The sequence below is a fragment of the Diospyros lotus genome, chromosome 8 (genome assembly GCF_014633365.1).
Source record: "Diospyros lotus cultivar Yz01 chromosome 8, ASM1463336v1, whole genome shotgun sequence".
NCBI classification, from domain to species: Eukaryota; Viridiplantae; Streptophyta; class Magnoliopsida; order Ericales; family Ebenaceae; genus Diospyros; species Diospyros lotus.
In genome coordinates, this window is record NC_068345.1 from 38,077,391 (window position 1) to 38,097,677 (window position 20,287).

Here is a 20,287-nt window from a genome sequence, read left to right on the forward strand (position 1 = left end):
TACTAATTTGATAAATGTTTTCAAATATCTGTTATTTTGATTTTTTTTTTTTAAAGTACCCTGTATACTGCTGTTGTTATTGGGGTTCAAGGGCCTGCTAATGCTAATGATTTTTATTTTGATTGTTATGTGGTTCTGGTAGAAATTGCGGTTATTTATCGTTTCAATTATCAATATGTTACTGTAGTAGGCACCATTTGTATAAATGTTCTTCAATGAATTAAACGAACTCTGGAGGTAAATTCTACAATTTCTTCTCCCTGATTTGTGCACACAAAAGGGATAGTTTCCGGATTAAGAGAAATATTGACATTGTTCCAAAAGCTGATCTTTATTATGGTTTGCCATTTCATTTGTTGGTCCACTTCTTATATGTAATTACCCTTTCCACTCAAAACTCACTTCCTCATAAAACCCAAGAGTAATTCACAAAAGCAATTATCGCTCATTATGCAACAAATTTTGTAGCTTTGATTTAGCAAATGGGCTTTCAGCATCTTAGTAAAGCAAGTGATCACTCTTCCTTAATTATTTTAATATATAAATTCTCTATAGTTCATAGAAAGGAAATTGCAATCACAGATAAAAGACGGGGGGGGTATATAAAACAGGAATATATTAATTGAGGGAAAAAGAATTGCAATGCTACAAATTCCACACGATGCATGAAATACATAGTAGTTGTTGTTCTTTGCAGAAATCTTGGCATGGGGCATTCTTGAAATGGACTTGAGGAACAAGTATAGGGGCAAAACTCTGATTTGATGCATTTCAGAAGATACAATTTACATGATTTACAGTCCGTAATCACCACAATCAGTTTGTCAATTGTCAGCTATCCCGCATTAAATTTGTTGGTTCGCTCAAAACGTACTTGGGCAATTCATACTTGGCACCTGCAACAACATGTGTTTTCAATGAATGTTCTCTCTTCCAAAATAATGATTTTTAGTCCGAGATGGAAAGGTGGTGTGATAGATTATGTACCTCTCTCGTCATAACATACTGTCAAGTCGGGTGCTTGAACAATGACGCCAGCACTGTCCACAATTGCTCGAGCAAGGGTTAAATCAGCCTCTGCAGCAGCTCGCAGTGCGTCCCAAATCTCTGATAAAAGTGCAATATTTATTTTCCAAATTTTTCGTTAACTTTCATAACTTTCTTTATGCAGTTCACTGAGTGCACAAAAGAATGCCAAACATATTAAATACCAACAAGATTACAACATATTCATCAAATGTGACGGGACCGGTAAAACCAGTATCTTTTCAAACAACAGAAAAGACAACGGATCCCACTCAAAGGAGTTCCAAAAGGTTAGACCAGGAATATATTCATCCTGGACGGAAATAGCAACCTTCGATGCAACAAAGGTTCTTTCTTTCCTTTTTTTTTTTTTCTTGTATCTAAGCAATTAAGTATTAAGTTCTGACTCTGGTAAAAGAGTAGGTCATATTAGAAACTTGGCCCGTTCCCTTGACCTATAGTTAATGAAAATGCATAAAGGTTACACAATAAATAAATAAATCAGATCCTTAGAAGGTGCTGCCAGATGATCTACAAATTTACCTCACAAAGCCGATCACATGGAATCATTAAACTTTCAGGTATCCTATAGTATGGTCAACAAAATCAACACAATCTGATTGATGAAATAATTAATGAAAAGAACAGGTGGAAACACTGCTTCAGAGAAGGTTTGGGATCAAAACTGAAAGAAAAAAGAGTAAAAAAGCTAACAAAAAATTTTAGAGCCACTATCACTGACCTCTGTGGACCTACAAATCTAGGATTTACGTTTTTGAACTTGAGCCTTCCTGAATTCCTCAATGATAATTCAGAAAACCTCAAGATAAAAAATTTAGAGCCATTATCACCAAACTAACTTTGAAGACCTAAAAACAAGGGGTTAAATTAGCAAAAAGCAACTTTAAAAGATATATATTAGTAGTACTATAATATTCTATTATATCTTAACAGCAATATATATGAAAAGAATTTTCAATCTTAAAATTTAACATTGTAAAACAACTTTTTTTTGTAATTAGATATCCTTCCCCAATGAGTATCATATAGTAAATTTAATTTGGATATAATGTAATTGATTATGGTAAATTTATTAATTCAAAATTATTGCATATTTCATCCATGCATTTTCTTTTCCAAGTGATTAATTTTTGGTGTGTTGAAGTAAGATTTATTTGATTTTTCTTTTTGTTGTATTTAGGTTGGATTGAGTCAAATGAGTTGAGCTACTGAATCACGCCATGAGCTGAACCAATTTTAATCAAGCTGAGTTCGAGCCAGAATATTTGGTTCATACCAAACTTGAGCCAAGCCATGATCTGAATCAATTTTAATCAAGTTGAGCCCAGCCAAGCTTGGCTCGACTCATATCCAGACCCAAGATGGCAGTCCAAAGTTCTTCACAGCTCCCAGAGTAAGTGACAAATGCAGATAAAAATTGCTTTTGGTTTACAGAGAATAGAGTACACAAGAGAGATGGCTATTCTGATCAAACCCACAAAAACGGTGAGAGAAATGACCTTCCTACTAACTTCAGGAAAACTAACAGAGGAGATAAAAAAAATGGAGTTAGCACAAGGAAAACTAATGACTTCACCTTGAGCTTTTCATTATATACTCCTTTAAAGGGGGAGGATCTCTAGTTTGAAAAATAAAAAAAAGTATGGCAATATATGTCTATGTAATCTTTAGCAGTACATTAAAAGTTTCTGAAAATATTGAGTACACTTCTACAGGAAAGAATACCTTTTTGTCCTCCATAGTGTGGAGCAGTGTCCCAGAACTCTTCACGCATCTGTTTGAGTTGTGTTCTTGTTATTGTTTCTGAGTGCTTCCAAGGCTTCGGCTTTCGTATTTTTTTAGTATTGTCTGTGTTCAACAAGAAACAATGTGATTCTGAAGGACATTAATTTGGCCCAAGAAATCTCCTGGTAATGCTAATTAAGGTCCGAGGTTTTACATTTCTAAAGTTGTAGTTCAGTCAACAAACTATATAATCAACAATTCAACACAAACAAACAGAATTTCCACAAACACCTCTTCTGTACCCCTTTCCACCCTTTCACAAACATGTAGACCCACAAACATGTCAAATGAACATTTAAGAGTTGAGACTAATTCTGGTTACCTCACTAAAGCACTTCATTTAAATGATATATCAATAAAATGGGAAGCAATTTCCTGTGCTTCTTTTTCCATTGATCACAGATTGCTAGCACCATATCAGCTTATTGACAATTTACCATTCCCTGGATTTGTTCCTTGAAAGCCTCTTTGTTTTCCAAATTCCAATCATCTCATACTGTTTTAATTTAAGTTTAAAGACTCAAATAACATAATAAAATGAGTAAGGGCCCAAGCATGGCAGATGAGTCAAAACAGAATATAAGTCAACTTATATTAGAAGAAATTTTATGTAGCGATATGATGACCCCGCTAAAAGAAGCCCCTACAATTTCATATACCACTTAATTAACCCATTTAGGCTTCCATTTTAATATTTAAATGCACTAGGGCCTTTAATTTTAAAACCCAATTTGGGCTATATTTAAACATTTGGCCAACTTATATTTGAGGCTACTTTAAGTCCTGCATTAACTTAACATTTGGGACCATTTAAACTCGCTTTAATTCCTTGTTTGACCTAACTTGAGCCCATCTTCTTAACCACTTTTGGGGCGAACTCCATACCTAATTCAACCCACATTTTCAATTATAAAACAGCCCTCTTGGGTGGCCCAAAACCAAGCCTGTTACGGCTCCCTCAAGTATCTATTTTATTATCATTTTACTAGGTTATATTTCTAACCCTTTCGATTTCTCTCCTCACTTTTCCCTCAACTTCTCTACCACATTTCTTCGACTCTCTAGGATCTGATTTCAGCCCCTTTAATCAGCACCTAGACAGAATCAAGCACGGGCCATTTTTGCTTCCACAAACGGTACCTTTGTCAGGGTTTCACTAGGTGTCATTTTTTTGGTACACTTTTTTTGCACTTCCTTCAACAATTTCTCTCTCCAACATTGAGCCGTATTTGGACATATTTTCCAGCTTACTTACAGTCCATACCCAGCCCTAAAACCAGGCCTCCTTAGGATTATTTTGTTCTCAATTTTGGTTCAATATGTTGGGGTTTCATTTGACCTCCCTTAGAAACACCTATTCAATTTTCTTGGGACAATTTGGCTTACATTTTGGTTCATCTTGTTAAAGACTTATTTGCCATCCCTGGGCAGAAATTCCAGTCCCTACCAACATAAAGCCCTCATTTTGGCCTCTTTTGATAGCATATCACATTTCATGGCTACCTCAAATATAAGTAAATATACGGGGGAACTTGAACATATGACACCTAATAATGCTCTCTAAGCATGATAGCTCTCAAATACGCCATATTATCCACCTTTTTTACTACACCTACAAATAATATACATCCATAAAAATTCACCATATGTCATATGTGAGAAATACACAAGTCCATCACTACAAGAGGCTAAAAACATCCAAAAAAAGACCTTTTATGGCATGCTCGAGTCTAGCTAGTTCATTAGGAGTCTCCTTCCCTTCTTCCCAGCATGTTCCTTCATCATCTAGAAACATCTTAACACAATAAAATAAACATAAATACTAAGTAAGGTCTCTTTAGCAAAGATTTTCATGCATGAAAAGTAAGCACATTTTCATGCATACAGCATGTTACAAATTAGGTATGCTTTCCACATCAGAAACCCCTCTACAAGGTTAAAATTTCCAACCTCTCTGGGCTCCCCAAGCCTGCACCTCTAGCCCTCCCAAGACAAGTCGGTTAAGGCCTCCAAGCCTCCTATTTTTCCAAATGCTTCTTGAGGGGTTTTCACATACATTCCACAAACATGACAAAACAAAAAAGCACACATTTTATGCATAGCCATGAGTGGATCATAAAACCACTTTAATGAGGACATGAGAGCATGGCAAAAACCCTTACATGCCACGTCAGTTTGGACCAAAGAGAAATCACAGAAAAACTTTTTTGTTCATATAAAGCACACATTTAGCTTTAAAAACTTTTAAGTTAAAACCACACTTGAAAGAGAACCTCACAAAGTTTTGGTCAGATTAAGGGGCTCCTTTTATAGTTCCCAATTCCACCATCATGATATAGCTGGTTCCTTCCTAAATAAAAGCCCAGTTTGGACCTTCATTCTTTGGACCCAAAATCAGACCTCTCTGAAATCATTCCTAGTTGGAAAGATAGTGTTTTGTTAAATTAAGGGCAAGTTTGAACTTTTAAAAATTATTAAGCCTAATGTTTTTAATACAAAAAAAAGTAAACTTTTTCATCCATTCTGTCCCAATTCTGAGGAGACATAAAATAAGGCTTTGGAGGAGAATGGAAATTCCGTCCCCCTCTCCTGATACCCACTGTAATTACAGTGAAAACTGAATAGTGCTCTAGTAATCCTCATAACAAGAATATCTAAAATATGTTTAGGATTCATTGTCCGTACAAGTACAATACCCTCTTTGCCTTTTCTAGATGAAAACCTGGAAGGGGTCCCTCGCTCAATCCCATTCCTCTCTATTTGTTAAACATTCTGTTTAGAAAAGAGAAGGAAAATAATAACTCTCTGTATAACTTTTCGAAATATAGTAGAATCCCTGGATTTACTTGACATTCACCACCTCACATTTTATAGAAAGTTAATTAAATGGTGGAAACTCAATCTTATCAATTACAGAAAAAGGCCCTGATAAAATAGCATATCGGAAATTATGTTTTTCCTTGATTTCACTTGGAGTTAGTCATAGGACATGCATATCGTTCTAAAGAGAGATCACTTGCCATTATGATGAATGTGGTTTAAAATGAGAATTAAATAATTTTGACGATTTATAGGTACAAGAAATAAAATAACACAATATGTAAACATAACTATGATCACATCTTTACTCTTTGTTTCTCGCCAAAGCAGGCTTCCTCGAGTTTTATTCATCCAGTATATTTCTCGAGAAACAAGGTTGATCACAAAATTGTGCTCAATTTAGCCGAAAAACATAAAATCTTTTGATTAGCTTTATCTACTTTGAAAGATTGTATACAAAAAATACTGCATCGGCCAGCATGCAAAGAGCTTACCACCGGCACCTCAAGGACGACGTTTTATGGAAATCTAAACTGAGACACACTGTTGCGCAATCGCCAAAATTTCACAGATTCACTAAACTCGAACATAAATCGGCCGCACCAAATTAAAGCATAACAAACACTAGAAAACGATGCATCTCCACCGAAGTAGCTCTTGCAACCAAAACAAAACATGAAATTCGGACATATATGCGCATAAACTATAAAAGGATGAGAATCTGACCATCGCCTTTGGCGTGCGACGATCCAGCACACCCCATGGTGTTCAGTCAGTCTCCGGGAAACCGAATCAAACAGCCAAGCTGTTCTCTGGTGGATTTTCACGGTGGAGAAGTTGAATCGGATTGGAGGCGAAAGAAGAGAAATAGGAGAGTTGATTAGAGAAGAAATCAAAGCTCTGAATGTGATGGTTGAGCTGCTTGAGCACGCTTTCGTGATTCCGCCTGCTCACCTCCTTCTCAGCGACAGCTATAAATACTGAATTCTCTCTCTCTCTCTCTCTCTCTCTCTCTCTTACCAGAAATTCGCTGTAGAAAGAGAGAGAAAGCTGAACGATGGAGTCCACTTCATTTTCATCTTCAATTAATTAATTAAATACTTTTAATATGGTGATTTATGCGGTTAATTTGTTATCGAACTTTGGTACTAGCTGTATATTTTCAATTCCTCGTATTCTAATTGTCCGATTAAAGAATTTGATTGCTAAATTTAGGTAATAAATAAATTAGAAGGCATTATAAAACAAATTACATTTCCCAATCTAAATATTGATACTCTTACTAAAATATTTTAAAATATAATATATTTACTATTGATTAATAAAAATATTTAAAATAAAATATATTAAATATACAGTGTTCAAACCATTTAAGTAACCATGCTAAATTTATTAGTTTAGTTAGGATTTTAGAACATGATAAATTTTTAAAAAGACGGGGCCTATCTGTATTTTTCACAAATTCTACTGGAAGCGCCATCGCGTGGGCGACGGGGAGGGCAGAAGCCTTTTCCGCTTGCCACGTCAACTTCCTTCCCTGTTCTGTTGTTGCCCGATAACGCACACTTCCAATTAATTGATTTTTTTCCATTTCCACTTCCTTGCTGTTTCTTCAACCTCTCTCTCTCTCTTCCCCCCCGGCCTCTTAAATCTAGCGGGCAAAGCCCTTGCATTCTCGCCTCGCCCATCATGAACATCTTCAGATTCGCTGGCGACATGACTCATCTCATCAGCGTTCTCGTCCTCCTCCTAAAAATCTACGCCACCAAATCGTGCTCAGGTTTGTAAGAATATGATGTGCATCTGGTTTGTGGCTTCAGATCGAGCATTGATAGGGTTATATGTTGCATATGTATGCTGATTAGGTTGGTGAAATGAAGTTGAGTTGGTTGTTTTTTTTGTTGTTAGGGATTTCGCTGAAGACTCAGGAGCTCTACTCTCTGGTGTTTGTGACCCGCTATTTGGATCTGTTCACTGACTTCATCTCCGTCTACAACACGGTAATGAAGGTGGTGTTCATTGGGAGCTCGCTTGCTATCGTCTGGTGTATGCGGTGGCACCGAGCTGTGAAGCGGTCCTACGACCGTGAGCTCGACACGTTTCGCCATTTCTTCCTCGTGGCGGCCAGCTTCGTCTTGGCACTGTTTGTGCACGAGAAGTTCACATTTCAAGAGGTAATTCGATTCCCAACTTTGCCTGATTGTTTGCCTTTTATATTTAGTTTTGACCTAATTTTGAGATTTACTTGACATTGTGCTGTTACAAGCTAGATTTACTTACAGATTGTGAAATGTTCCAAACCAATGCTTCACGTCTTGTGTCTCTTTATCCGAATCAGAATTCAAATGCCAATTCTCTGAAATTCCCTGAATTGTAAACTAAAATTTGATGTTAGGAAAACAATTTGATTGTCAAGCGTTTGATTTCATTTATTTTTTGATATGCCTTCCTAATAAGACTTTTATTTTGATGTTAGCAAGTTGTGGTTTGGTTCATAGAACTGGCTACGGATGAGATTAATCCATTTTATCTTATTTTTAGTAGAATAATTTGCACGATGATTTTGTTTAAGAATGGTGTCAAATGTGTCACTTTTAAAAATGAAGAGAACATGCTTTAGCGTTTCCAGCTCACATGTTATATATACAATTTCTATAAGTCAGCGATTCATTTCTGGAAACTTAGATGATCCTTCAATGTAGGTTAACTATTGATTGGGAATGTTTGTGTCTGGGTGGCGCCACCAGCTACAAATTAATGAAACTTATCTACTTGATTCCCCTTGTAGGAACATAGTGTTTTCAATATGGATCATGAAATATGTAAATATCATGTGCCGATAGAGTCTGATTCCTCTGGGTTTAGTTGGAGCAATGCCCATGCTTGATAATTAGTCCACATGGATGAGAAGATAACGCCCCAATTATTTGACAGAGTCTTATGAGGACAATCAATAGAATAAAATGTTACAATTGTTCTCTGGTTGAACTTTGATGTGTGGTCCCCTGATGGCCCCCCTATTTGATAAATTCGTTCTATTCACATTTGTCGTGGTCTCTTGTTGAGATTAATGGAGGATCTGCGATTACATTATCATTTTAGCACCGTAGGTTGAATTTCTAATTGTTAAAATTTAGAAAGGATTAAACAAGAATTGTACATCTGAGAAAAGCTTTTTTCTTAAGACAGTTTTATGCTTGTGGCTGAATCATATATTCCAGCAAAGGTACAAGTAGTACTCAAAGATTCAAGTCGTTTGCAATTTTAAGGCTGTCCATGGAGACTGGTTTCCACATCTATGACAAGGTTGAAAATGATAGACTGGCCTAATGCTAGGATAATTTGCACATATGTAGGTGGCATCAAGAGAACGAGGACAAAGATGTGTAAGAAGAGTTCCAAAACTATTTTAATCAAAGGTATTACTTTTGAGAATGGAAGTTAAAATGGTATTGATTCATCAAGGTGTTATCTTGAGCTTATGACATGGTGCAAGACATGCTTATGGCTTTGTGGCATTATGCTTGCTCTAAACCAAATTTTTGATTTCTATACATGGTTCAACAGAAACATGATCCATTAGTATTTGTAGTGGATTTGAAACTTTGATGCAGCTGTGGCTGCTGATGCTGGTAACTTCCATTAGTAGAAGATTCTTCAGTTTTCAGTACATCAGCTTCATGTATTTAATCTTTGCCCATAATCCAGTGTAGCATTTGTGACTTGATTCTTAGGGTACATAATGTTGGCAAAACAAGGGTTGATAATAATGAATGAGTCATATCGCATCACATCCTCTCAATCTAGTAAATGCTAGTTGAAGTTAACTGTAATCATAAGGCCAAGTTATATACCAAGACATTTCCAAGGCATTACTAACGTGGATAAGGATGGGGTTGCAACAAACTATCTGTTTAGTTAATGGCAGCACCCTTATTGGGATAGGATCACATATCACTGTGGTTTCTGTCCATGGTTACCAAGACAGACCACAACAAGTGTTCACAATGTTCTGTAGGAAAGGGGAAAGGGTTGCCAGTTTGGTTTTTTACCCTTTTTTGTAATTGCCACGAGATGGGCTCCTAAATTCAATGATATTATTTTGCAGATCTTCTGGGCTTTTTCGATATACTTGGAGGCAGTGGCAATTCTTCCCCAATTGGTTTTACTGCAAAGGAGCGGAAATGTGGACAATTTGACTGGACAATATGTTCTCTTTCTCGGGTATCTTTTCTTTGTTCATACCAGTTTTGAAGTAACTATGATCTCAGAGTACAAACTGCAGCATAACTGTACTTCTGTATACAGTTGCATTTGATGAAATAGAGCCTAATTGTTGTCCAAAACTACTTGGCAATCCCATTACATGATACCAAATATCCATATTAATTTCTCAATAAACTTGTCAACCTATGTTGTATCTATAATGTTCTTAAATCTCCTGGCACTTAGAACTGTTTTTTTTTTTTTCTCTTTTGTTAGTGCTTATGTATTAACAAGACACCAAAGATATGTGGAAGGCTCTGCAATAAATCTCTTTTGTATTAAATCTCTTTTGTTGTATCTATAATTTCTCTTTTGTTCGTGTCTGAAAGTTCTCTGGCAGCTTCCTTTAGGAAATTAATAGCTTTGGAAAATGTGGAAGGCTCTGCAATATGGGCATTGCCAACCACAACATAGATGGAACTGGTGGCAGATATAGGATACTAACAAATGTTTTGAGTGTCTGATTCCAGATGCATGGTTGATGCAGAACTGGATAAGGAAAAGAAGGGGAGAAGAAGCACCAATGGAGATTAAAAGGAGAATGATAAGAGAAGATGCAGAAATGGATCTGTAATAGTAGTACCGATAGAAGGAAGAACATAGAAGAGGAAAAGAGGCAAAAGAAGGGGCAAGAAAGAAGAAGAGGGTGGATGAGAGAGAGAGCTTTTCAAATCTTTCAAATATTGAACTTTTATTCATACACAATACCATGTTTTTAGATTACACCCTTCAATTATATTTATAAACTAAAACAACTAAAAACTCTTACAAAAATAATCTTATCTAATATATTCATCCAATATTATTTAAAAGTTTATCAGGAATTTTTTAAAATGTAAAATACATAGAATTCTAATCTTCTACGATTCTTAAATAAATGAGGTCCTAATAGAGCTTGAATTTTAAGATCTTAAATTAAATGAAACTCTCCATCATTCTCCCCAGTTCAGTAGAACTGTCATTAGGCAAATTAAGATAATGCTATAACTTGAATAATTGGATTTTAGCTAAAAGCTAGGTTGAGAGTTGGTATGGATTGGGCTGGTTATTTGGGCTTAATGTCATGGCCAAATTTCACATCATTAGTTTACTGGGACTTTGTGAGTATATTACTTGGTCTCATGAATATTCCTAAGTTACCTTCAGCTAGCACTTTTTGGTGAGGACACACGGTGTTACAGCTTAAGTGTTGTGCTATTGGCTGGACATTATTTTCCATTTGGAAGAACTTGTTTCATATGGAGGTTAAAAATAAAAATTCCTTTAATGAGTGTCTTTCTTCACAAGATCACAGGAAATGCTGACTGCTGATTCTGCCAGGCAGTGGGTTCCTGCAGCAGCTGCAGTTGGACAACCACTGAGTGGTGAAGGCAGCTGGCAATTTGGTGATGAACAAGGATGTTTTGTAGCTGAACAGGAGGATTCTGTGGCTGTGAGGCTGCTTTGGAACTGACGCAATGCTTTGAATCATGCTGCGGACTTCATGATTGTATGATGGCATTGAATTTCAAGGATGGATTAAAGTTAGACTGATATCAAATTTGATGCAGAATTAGAAAGAGGAGGAGGAGGAGCAGAAGTAGGAGACAGAGGAGAGAAGAGAAGACTTGCAGCTGAGAAGATGGAGGATGAAGAAAAGAGAAACACTAGAGAGAAGAAAAGGGAGAAGGAAGAGAGAAGATTGGAGGCAAGGAAAATCAAGCATGAGAAGAAAGATGCAGGAAAGAGACAAAGGAGGGGGAAGAAGAGGAGGGCTTCAAATATCTAACTTTTATCATACTCAAAATCTTGTTTTTTGATTATCCGGTTATTCGTATTCATGGATTAAAGCTTCTAAACTAATTAGAACCCTTTCAAAAATAATCCTACTACATGAAGTTTATCATAAAATCTATTAATATTCAAAATACAAAAAATTATAATGCTCTAAAATTTCTAAATCCTAACTAAATACAATGGTATCGCACAAAAAGGGTCTTAGAATGGAAGAATTGATTTTGAGCTGCTTACTTTACTACTTGCGCCCGCGGGGGGGGGGGGGGGGGGGGAGGAGATGATTTTGAGTGAGTGTCAAAATGCTTGTCTCTAGCTAATATAGGATTTTGCAGTACACTATTACTTGGAACGAGAATGACCTTCATGGGCTTTGCCTAGTCCCCTTAGGACATGATTGAGTTGCATTTAATTTTCAGAACTACTGGCATTTACCCTTGTACCTTATTTTCTGGATTAAATTATGAAAATAAAGTTCACGTCTGAGAGGTTCTTTTCCACAGAGATGACGTAGAGAAAACCAGATTTTTGTTAAGTGGCTTCATCATATTGTAATGTTATGTCTCTTGCTGTATGACTATCATGTCTTTTTGGCTGTCCGACAGTTTTTGTTGTCACTTGGTGGAAGTAAATGAGTTTCACTATCTGATTACTTAAACATCAGTCAATAATCCTTGTACATGAGAATGCGGGAAAATATCATATGAAAAATTCTCATTGAAATTGCTGAAATTGTTCATATTATTTGGGGTGCTACATATTCAGTTAACAGAGTATTTGGAGAAGCTTAGTTCATTGATTGATCTATAAAAGCCAATACTGATGTAGTTTCTAAGTATTATGGACAAATGATTAGCACGCATGTTTGTGTGGGCAGAGTTCTTTGATATGATGTTCTCATTTAAAGAAACTCTGCGTATTTGTTTGTTTGTTTTTATTTTTTTTTTTCCAAACCATTATAGGGCTGAGTTGAACATTTAAGTTTACTGATACTCTGGATGCAGATGACATTTATAATGCTTTCCTATTGAATATTTCATACCCAGCTGGGAAATGTACATATTTGAGTCTTAAAAGTATTTTGGATGTAACATTTGGGTCTATTTTTCGACAAGCAGGGCCTATCGTGCATTCTACATTTTCAACTGGATCTATCGCTATTTCACGGAGGTGCATTTCAGTCGGTGGATCGGTAAGTTGCAAACATCATAAAGTCTGTTCCGCGCACCTGATCAGTTTTAACTCGCGTTTTTTTCCCTCTTAGCTTGCATCTCTGGTATTGCTCAGACTGCTCTCTATGCAGACTTCTTTTATTACTATTTTATCAGGTATTGTTTCCATTTGCCTGTTGACGAGTTATCCTTATCTGCTGTGTGATTTATACAAGCAACAGACTGAACAAGAGAATTTTCTTTTCTTTTGTTTTTGGCTTTTGCAGCTGGAAAAACAACGCTAAACTGAAGCTGCCGGCTTGAATGGCATGGATGTGACTATTAAGTTGATATACTTGTTGAGCCCTAGTCCCCAATGTGTAGGCAGTATATAAACACAGCAATCTAGAGGACTCCACTAACAGGAATGTGTATAGTCATTTTTGTGCGACAGGTTTATGTAATTGTAATGCCCTGGGAACATGTAAAGATACATTCGGAAATACCTGAAGAGTGCTAATTCCGTAGGCTGCAGAAACCAAATGTTCTGTGGAGAGACACCAAATTATCAATCACTGCAGAAATTTAGAAGAGGAATAGTAATAGATTAATAGAGGGGTATGAACAAGTCATTTTTAAGGCACTTCATCGGTCTTCACTGCTGGTTTAAACTGTTAACTAGTTTGTATTATATAAGTGTTTTTAAGATAACCTTTTTCGTTACTGCTATGTTTTAGTCACTTATGATCCACTAGAACTTTGGAAGGGCTTAATCAAGAGTTTGCACTCTTCATATTGTTGGAGGCAGAAGAGAGGAAATTAGAGAGCTTAAGAGTTCTGCTAAGACTGTAAAATGAAGAAGTTAAGAATTATGATTTATCTTTATATATATGGCCGTTTTATCTATGCATTTGTGTTATTTAATTTTTTTTAATTAAAAAATTATACATTTCGATCTCTTCTTTTTATTCGAAATCTCATGTAAATAATTAAGACGATATGATTTTATTTTATATGTTTTTAGAAGATAAAACATGCAATAATTTTCACGTATTTATAATTTTTATATGAGAATTGTAAAAAAGAGACTTATTTGCTATGATTATTAAAATAAAACTACTATAATGTTCTATTAGAAAGAACTAGAGGGGTGGAGTATGTTATTGTTGTCTATGTATAAAAAAAATAAATAATTTTAAATAATTTTTTAAAAAAATGATAATTAGTTTTTCCCGCTAAGATATGACTGGTAGGTGAAACAAATTTGTTCATTATTGTATTTTTTCAGTAAAATATAAAATATATATATTTCAGGCTAAAGATTTTAAACGCCAAATCACTTTGCTAAAATAATAGAAAAGATATTTGCATCTTGCAAATATCCAACGGCGTACACAGTTCACTAACAGAACTCGACGAAAGTCCACGTGGCGAAACCTGACTGGACAAGTCTCCGTGGCAAGCCGGCCACGTATGACAAAACTTGAGTACGTAACCTCGTGTGCCCTGACCGAACCGGCCCAATTGTATAATACGACCCAAACAAACTCGATTTCGAGTCTCTCTGTTCAAAATCGGAGCCGAGGGCAGAGCCGTTGGCTGAATCCTCAGATCTCGGGAGCATTTTAGATCTTCGGGCTCAAATCGTAAGTCTCCCCTCTTCCACATGCAATCCTCATGCGGACAATGTTAGATTTGTAGATTGTGTGAGCGTGTTTATGTTAGGCCATTCTGACCTGCATGTATCAGCTGTTTCCATGTTGATCTGATGATTTCTGGTGGAATTTATTGATTTAATGTTGTTTGATCAATTTCGATCTGATGACTTTTTGTTGGATTCAATCTCAGATCTGTGATCTAGGTTTTGTTTGTTTGAATCGTAAGCTTGATTCTTTTGATGATTTGCATTTGTTATAATTTCGCGTTCTTTTGCGTTGGCCGAGAAAATTAAGCGTAATATCTTGGTTTAAGGGGGTCTATGAATATACAAAACCCTTCACTTAATAAGTGGGTTGTTTAATCGGACGTAGTTAACTGGAACATCTGGAAGAAAAAATTATGAACTGAATCTGCATAGAAAGATTGGGGACCAAAATTGTTAACAAGATTTAAGGACAGGGTACACACATCTCTGTGCATGTGTATTTGTCTAGGTTTTGGTTGAGAAACAAACCTTTTTCTCTGACTGTGAACAAGTTCAACGTGGTTTATCATTCGGGGATACCCTTAATTTTGTCTTGTATCAGTCATTTATGGGTTATCACCTAGCCATTTGGGTTTTTCCTCAAGAAAAACTGATAATTCCTTGAACTACTGCTCTGTGCATGATATTCTCCATCTTTACTTCTATTTTTTGGGGGGTATTGGTCAGCTATTGTATGTATGAACTCTAGTTAGAAAATAAAAAAAATAGTATAAACTATTAATGTTCACTGTACATTATGATTTGATTAGCATTAAGCTTGAAGCATGCTGCCCTTGGTGTATGTTTCAAGTCATTGGCGTGCTTATGCAACAATAGAAGTTCATCAAAGGGCCCTTGCAGATGTTTTTTATTTTTGGAGTTTAAGGCAGGCTTCCTTTATTCCTGTACTCGTCTTGTTTCTATTTCTATTTGGTGGCTCTCTTTTGTTTTTTATGCTAGTAGGTGGCAATTGTTCCCAATTGTTAAGCCTGGGGCATCATTCTTCAAGATTCAGGCTCCTCACAATATGTTCCTGAGGTTGGAAAGTCATTCAATGAAAGAATGGCTGGACTGAATGATCATTCAGTGAAATTAGAGTTGTAACTAATACATAAGTATGAATCATTTAGGATTCTATTTTAATATGCAAACTGGTGTTTGATTTTGTGGGTTTATTTTCTAACATTTAGATTTGCTATGATACTTTTTTTCTTTTCTTCTTTTTCTGGAGACAAATTTGTTGTACATGTTATTAGTACCTTTTGCAAATACATGTTTAATCACCCTGGCTACAGGTGCAATCCTGGTTTATAATATTTAGAATATTACTTGTTGCATTTTCTGGTAGATCTTATTTCAGTTAGTTCTAAACATTACAAAATGGATGGAAACAGGTTGGAGTGACTGTGTGGCTGGAAAAAAAAAAATGGGAGGAGGGTTTAGAGTGCTGCATCTGGTTAGACCATTTTTATCATTTCTGCCAGAAGTTCAAAGTGCTGACCGGAAGGTTCCCTTCAGAGAGAAGGTCATATACACTGTCATATCTCTTTTCATCTTTCTGGTTTGCAGTCAGCTCCCTCTCTATGGCATACACTCTACAACAGGAGCAGACCCTTTCTATTGGATGCGTGTTATTCTTGCCTCGAATCGTGGAACTGTCATGGAACTGGGGATCACCCCTATTGTGACTTCCGGACTGGTGATGCAACTCTTGGCTGGATCAAAGATCATTGAAGTGGACAACAGTGTCCGTGAGGATCGTGCACTCTTGTGAGTATCTTAGTTCCTAGTTTTCTTAGAACTCGTGGTTGTAGAAATTAGTAAAAACCTTCTATTGCAGAAACTGGGTCTGTCTTGCATTCTCCGCAATGATGGAGCAACATAATCTTGAGAGGGTGCAATTCCCCCCCAACTTTGTAAAAATTGTATGTAAAAACTCTTCAAAATTGCCCCCTCTGAAGTTTGAAAAATGCATATAAGTAATATTTGTAAACCTTTTCAAAATTGCCCCTTTAAATATATAATGTGGGTTGATTGATAAAAAAAAAACAAAATATCAAGAGTAAGTAAAAGGAAAAAGAATGGTGAATTATTATAAGGCATTTTAAAATGTTTAGAACCACAAGGGTAAACATGAAGATATGAATGTGGTACTTTTCATAGAACTTCAGAATAGGCTATTAATAATAGTTTTTTATCTTCTCCTTACAGGGTTTTTTTGTTTTGTTCACATTGAAGACTTGAAATTAACACCAAGAAAAAAATAAAAATAGTAAAACTTAAAGGAAGAGTGATTGAAGAAGAAGCAAAATTCTTTAAAATCTGATGGTTAAGATGATAAAAATGTTTTCAAAAAATTGCAAGCTAAGATAAACATAAAAGATCTATTCATCATTCATTAAAGATTACAATTTTGAATTTACTATCCAAACAAGACAGTTTACTTAGAATGATCATGCCGTGCAGATATTCAGCAATCATAACATATAGTTTTGTATTGTTGGTGTATTTCTGCCTGTCTTCCTGCACCTTTCACCTACATTGATAAATTGCCAATCTCATCATATCTCGCTGTAGAAGATTTCAGTTCACACAACTTTTACCTTGCAGTCCTTTTTTCCCCCCTTTGTGAATCATAATCTATTGCTGGCTTTCTCCAGAAATGGTGCACAGAAGTTGCTGGGCATCCTGATTGCTGTGGGTGAAGCTGTTGCCTATGTTCTTTCAGGAATGTATGGCAGCGTCAGCCAACTTGGTGTTGGGAATGCTATTCTCATTATTGTGCAGCTTTGCTTCGCTGGAATTATTGTTATATGCTTAGATGAACTCCTCCAGAAGGGATATGGCCTTGGTTCTGGGATTTCCCTTTTCATAGCTACCAATATATGGTAAACTGCTGACTGTCTTTTGTTTTAAACTTTACTATGTTGTACTTCTTGACACTTGATAATATCCTAAATTTTTGGTTAATTTGCAGTGAGAACATAATCTGGAAGGCATTTAGCCCCACAACTATCAACAGTGGGCGTGGAGCTGAATTTGAGGGAGCCGTTATTGCTCTGTTCCATTTGTTGATAACTAGGACAGATAAAGTCCGAGCTCTGCGGGAGGCATTCTACCGGCAGAACCTTCCAAATGTGACAAATCTACTTGCTACAGTCTTGATCTTTCTCATCGTTATCTACTTTCAGGGTTTCCGTGTGGTGTTGCCTGTAAGGTCCAAGAATGCCCGTGGACAACAGGGCTCTTATCCAATTAAGCTATTTTACACCTCAAACATGCCCATCATTCTGCAGTCTGCACTTGTATCCAACCTTTATTTCATCTCACAGGTATGGAGCATTTTATGCATATTGAAACTGGAAATTTTATTGTCCTTACTGTGCAAGCATATAATATAATTTTCTCCATGTACAGTTGCTGTACCGGAAGTACAGTGGAAATTTCTTTGTGAATCTGTTGGGTAAGTGGAAGGAATCTGAATATTCTGGCCAGTCTGTTCCAGTTGGTGGTCTTGCTTATTATGTCACTGCACCATCAAGGTAATAACACTTGTCCTCTGTATATTGTGCACGTTTGGTTTCTTATTCTTTTAACGTCATATTATTAGATTGGACACATATTTCTTCTAGAATATATATTCTGTGACGCATGACTGGTGCGCTAATTCTTCTTTACTAATGTGATCAAATTCCAGCTTGGCAGACATGGCAGCCAATCCTTTCCATGCTCTCTTTTATTTAGTGTTCATGCTATCAGCCTGTGCACTGTTCTCAAAAACATGGATAGAGGTCTCTGGATCTTCTGCTAGAGATGTGGCCAAGCAACTTAAGGTGAAGTTAGATAAATGTTTAGATTTGTTTAGTTGCACATTCTGGAATACCTATTCGATGCGTGCCATGATATTGCAATCTGATATGCCGGAACTATTGAATGTTAACATATGTCAACCTCTGGATATTGTTGACTATTCTAGATGCTTGCATGGTTATGCATTGAGAATACTCATGCTTGCTTACTGTTTTGATTATCTCAGCTGCTCAAGTAAGCCTTTCATGATACTTGTGCAGGAGCAACAAATGGTGATGCCTGGGCATCGAGATTCAAATTTGCAGAAAGAACTTAATCGCTACATCCCCACTGCCGCCGCTTTTGGGGGCATGTGCATCGGTGCCTTAACCGTGTTGGCAGATTTCATGGGAGCGATTGGGTCGGGAACAGGAATTCTACTTGCCGTCACCATCATATATCAGTACTTTGAGACATTTGAGAAGGAGAAAGCCAGTGAACTGGGTTTCTTCGGCTTCTAAACTCTAGCATTAGTCCGTTTGTTGGCAAAGGCAGTGCAAGCGCCGTGGCTGTTTTGCCTCGGCTGAGAGATGTTTTGTAGTTTGGACAATGTTGGAATCCGTTGGGACCCCTCAGTGTAGCTACTCTGTGGTTTAAATTAAACACTAGCCACTTGACTACCAGTTTACTACTTGTGAAAATTTAAGACTTTAGGAAATACATGGAGGCAAAATTTAACTGCAGTTTCAGGAAAATTATTATTGTTCCTTTCTTCTTGGAGGCCTTGGCTTTAGGAAGAAAATTTTAATAATTTTATTCAGTGCAGGAATTTTGATAGCTTATCTTAGCTTCTTTCAACCAGATGTGGGGTAAATAGGTGCTCTAGTTGGCATTCATTCAGGACATTGATTGGAAAACTGATTTAAGTTCATAAATTCAGTAATAGTCACGTTATATTTTAATTGATTCAACAAATATTAAATATTAAAATTTACTAAATCCTATCAGGTTTCCAAATTTTTTCCATTCTGGAGCAGAGCCCTGTTGGAAGTTTGAGACTTGGATGTTGAAAATTTGCAGCAATTCAAATGAATGGTTGCTTTGTCATTTCCAGAAACATAATCAATCATGTTTCTGTATGGACAGATCTGAGAATTCTTGCATTTTATTCTGTTCAAAATCCTCTGAATCTGAAAGTAAATTCAGGATTAGTTAACAATTGATCAATCCTTTATGCTAAAATACGATCCCAAGAAGTTTTTGGCCAAAAAAAAAAGAGATAAAGATAGATCAAAGAGAACTTAGTGAAATTTTTTTAGATATGACTTATGTTATCGTAGTTTTATAACAGTTATAACTAAATAAATATAACTGAAAAACTATTATCCAATGAGATTAAGTTAGTTATATGTTCTATATATTTTGACGAGAGATGGTTGCTTATTTGCAGTCAATAATACCATTTGAAGTTCACGAGACAATTTATTTTGATGAGATTTGAACCACCCTTTATTCCTCTAGAGACAAATACAGGCTCAGGCAAACTCCCCCGCTTTTCTTGTTAAAAGTAACAAAAATAAGAAAGGTTGAGATATAGTCCTCTTTTCTGCCCTGTATTAAGGTGATTTATACCTTTTGTGAGCTCACCCTTTTTGACTAATAACGTCCTAAAGATGTCTGGGCGACGCTCATCTTTAACTATGATCTCATTCTTCTCAGACATGGATCTAGATTGCTTATAAAAATAGTGATAGCGACTGAACTGGAGGAGGAGGAGGAGGAGGCTAAAGAGCAATCGCAATTCGCAAGATAACAAACAAGATCGAGAAGATCTAGGTGTGGTGTTGGGGAACATTCCTCAGCAAAAGAAAAAGTTGAAAGCAAATAGAGCACAAAAAGTGGATTCCCATTGCTTATTTATAACTTCTTTGCCTTTGCCATTGGGATCTGCAAGTTGGGCTGCTTTGGAGGG

The 20,287-nt window shown here is 36.3% G+C and overlaps 3 protein-coding genes across 5 annotated transcripts; 2 read left to right on the forward strand and 1 right to left on the reverse strand.

The window, feature by feature from the left end:
• Window positions 1–577: 577 nt before the first annotated feature.
• Window positions 578–6,712, reverse strand: LOC127808978 (uncharacterized). Of its 2 annotated transcripts, XM_052347745.1 has the most exons (5): window positions 6,379–6,712; window positions 4,543–4,627; window positions 2,773–2,895; window positions 988–1,107; window positions 578–896 (listed from the first exon to the last, which is right to left on the reverse strand). In XM_052347745.1, exons 1-5 carry the CDS (start codon window positions 6,379–6,381, stop codon window positions 832–834), a joined length of 396 nt encoding a protein of 131 aa, XP_052203705.1. In that variant the 5' UTR covers window positions 6,382–6,712; the 3' UTR covers window positions 578–831. The 2 variants fall into 2 exon arrangements, with proteins under 2 accessions (XP_052203705.1, XP_052203706.1); XM_052347746.1 differs by lacking the exon at window positions 4,543–4,627 and having other exon boundaries at window positions 6,379–6,711.
• A 435-nt stretch (window positions 6,713–7,147) lies between these two features.
• LOC127807155 (ER lumen protein-retaining receptor A-like) lies at window positions 7,148–13,712 on the forward strand. Of its 2 annotated transcripts, XM_052344809.1 has the most exons (6): window positions 7,158–7,432; window positions 7,561–7,826; window positions 9,761–9,876; window positions 12,810–12,883; window positions 12,956–13,019; window positions 13,130–13,712. In XM_052344809.1, the coding sequence occupies exons 1-6, from the start codon at window positions 7,342–7,344 to the stop codon at window positions 13,164–13,166; spliced, it is 648 nt and encodes a 215-aa protein (XP_052200769.1). In that variant the 5' UTR covers window positions 7,158–7,341; the 3' UTR covers window positions 13,167–13,712. The 2 variants fall into 2 exon arrangements, with proteins under 2 accessions (XP_052200770.1, XP_052200769.1); XM_052344810.1 differs by lacking the exons at window positions 12,810–12,883; window positions 12,956–13,019; window positions 13,130–13,712 and adding an exon at window positions 11,239–11,959 and having other exon boundaries at window positions 7,148–7,432.
• Window positions 13,713–14,341: 629 nt separating this feature from the next.
• On the forward strand, window positions 14,342–19,058 carry LOC127808747 (uncharacterized). The gene is made up of 7 exons (XM_052347332.1): window positions 14,342–14,488; window positions 15,921–16,296; window positions 17,187–17,414; window positions 17,504–17,858; window positions 17,944–18,068; window positions 18,224–18,359; window positions 18,597–19,058. Exons 2-7 carry the CDS (start codon window positions 15,953–15,955, stop codon window positions 18,834–18,836), a joined length of 1,428 nt encoding a protein of 475 aa, XP_052203292.1. The 5' UTR covers window positions 14,342–14,488; window positions 15,921–15,952; the 3' UTR covers window positions 18,837–19,058.
• The last annotated feature ends 1,229 nt before the right edge of the window (window positions 19,059–20,287 follow it).

Coding starts and splice junctions, on each gene's coding strand:
- LOC127807155 (XM_052344809.1), top strand. CDS start 7,342: ATGAACATCTTCAGATTCGCTGGCGACATGACTCATCTCATCAGCGTT. Junction 12,884..12,955: donor GCATTTCAGTCGGTGGATCG/GTAAGTTGCAAA, acceptor TTTCCCTCTTAG/CTTGCATCTCTGGTATTGCT. Junction 13,020..13,129: donor TTTTATTACTATTTTATCAG/GTATTGTTTCCA, acceptor TGGCTTTTGCAG/CTGGAAAAACAACGCTAAAC.
- LOC127808747 (XM_052347332.1), top strand. CDS start 15,953: ATGGGAGGAGGGTTTAGAGTGCTGCATCTGGTTAGACCATTTTTATCA. Junction 17,859..17,943: donor ACCTTTATTTCATCTCACAG/GTATGGAGCATT, acceptor CTCCATGTACAG/TTGCTGTACCGGAAGTACAG. Junction 18,069..18,223: donor TATGTCACTGCACCATCAAG/GTAATAACACTT, acceptor ATCAAATTCCAG/CTTGGCAGACATGGCAGCCA.
- LOC127808978 (XM_052347745.1), bottom strand. Junction 2,896..4,542: donor ACTCGAGCATGCCATAAAAG/GTCTTTTTTTGG, acceptor TGTTGAACACAG/ACAATACTAAAAAAATACGA. Junction 1,108..2,772: donor ACACTATGGAGGACAAAAAG/GTATTCTTTCCT, acceptor CACTTTTATCAG/AGATTTGGGACGCACTGCGA.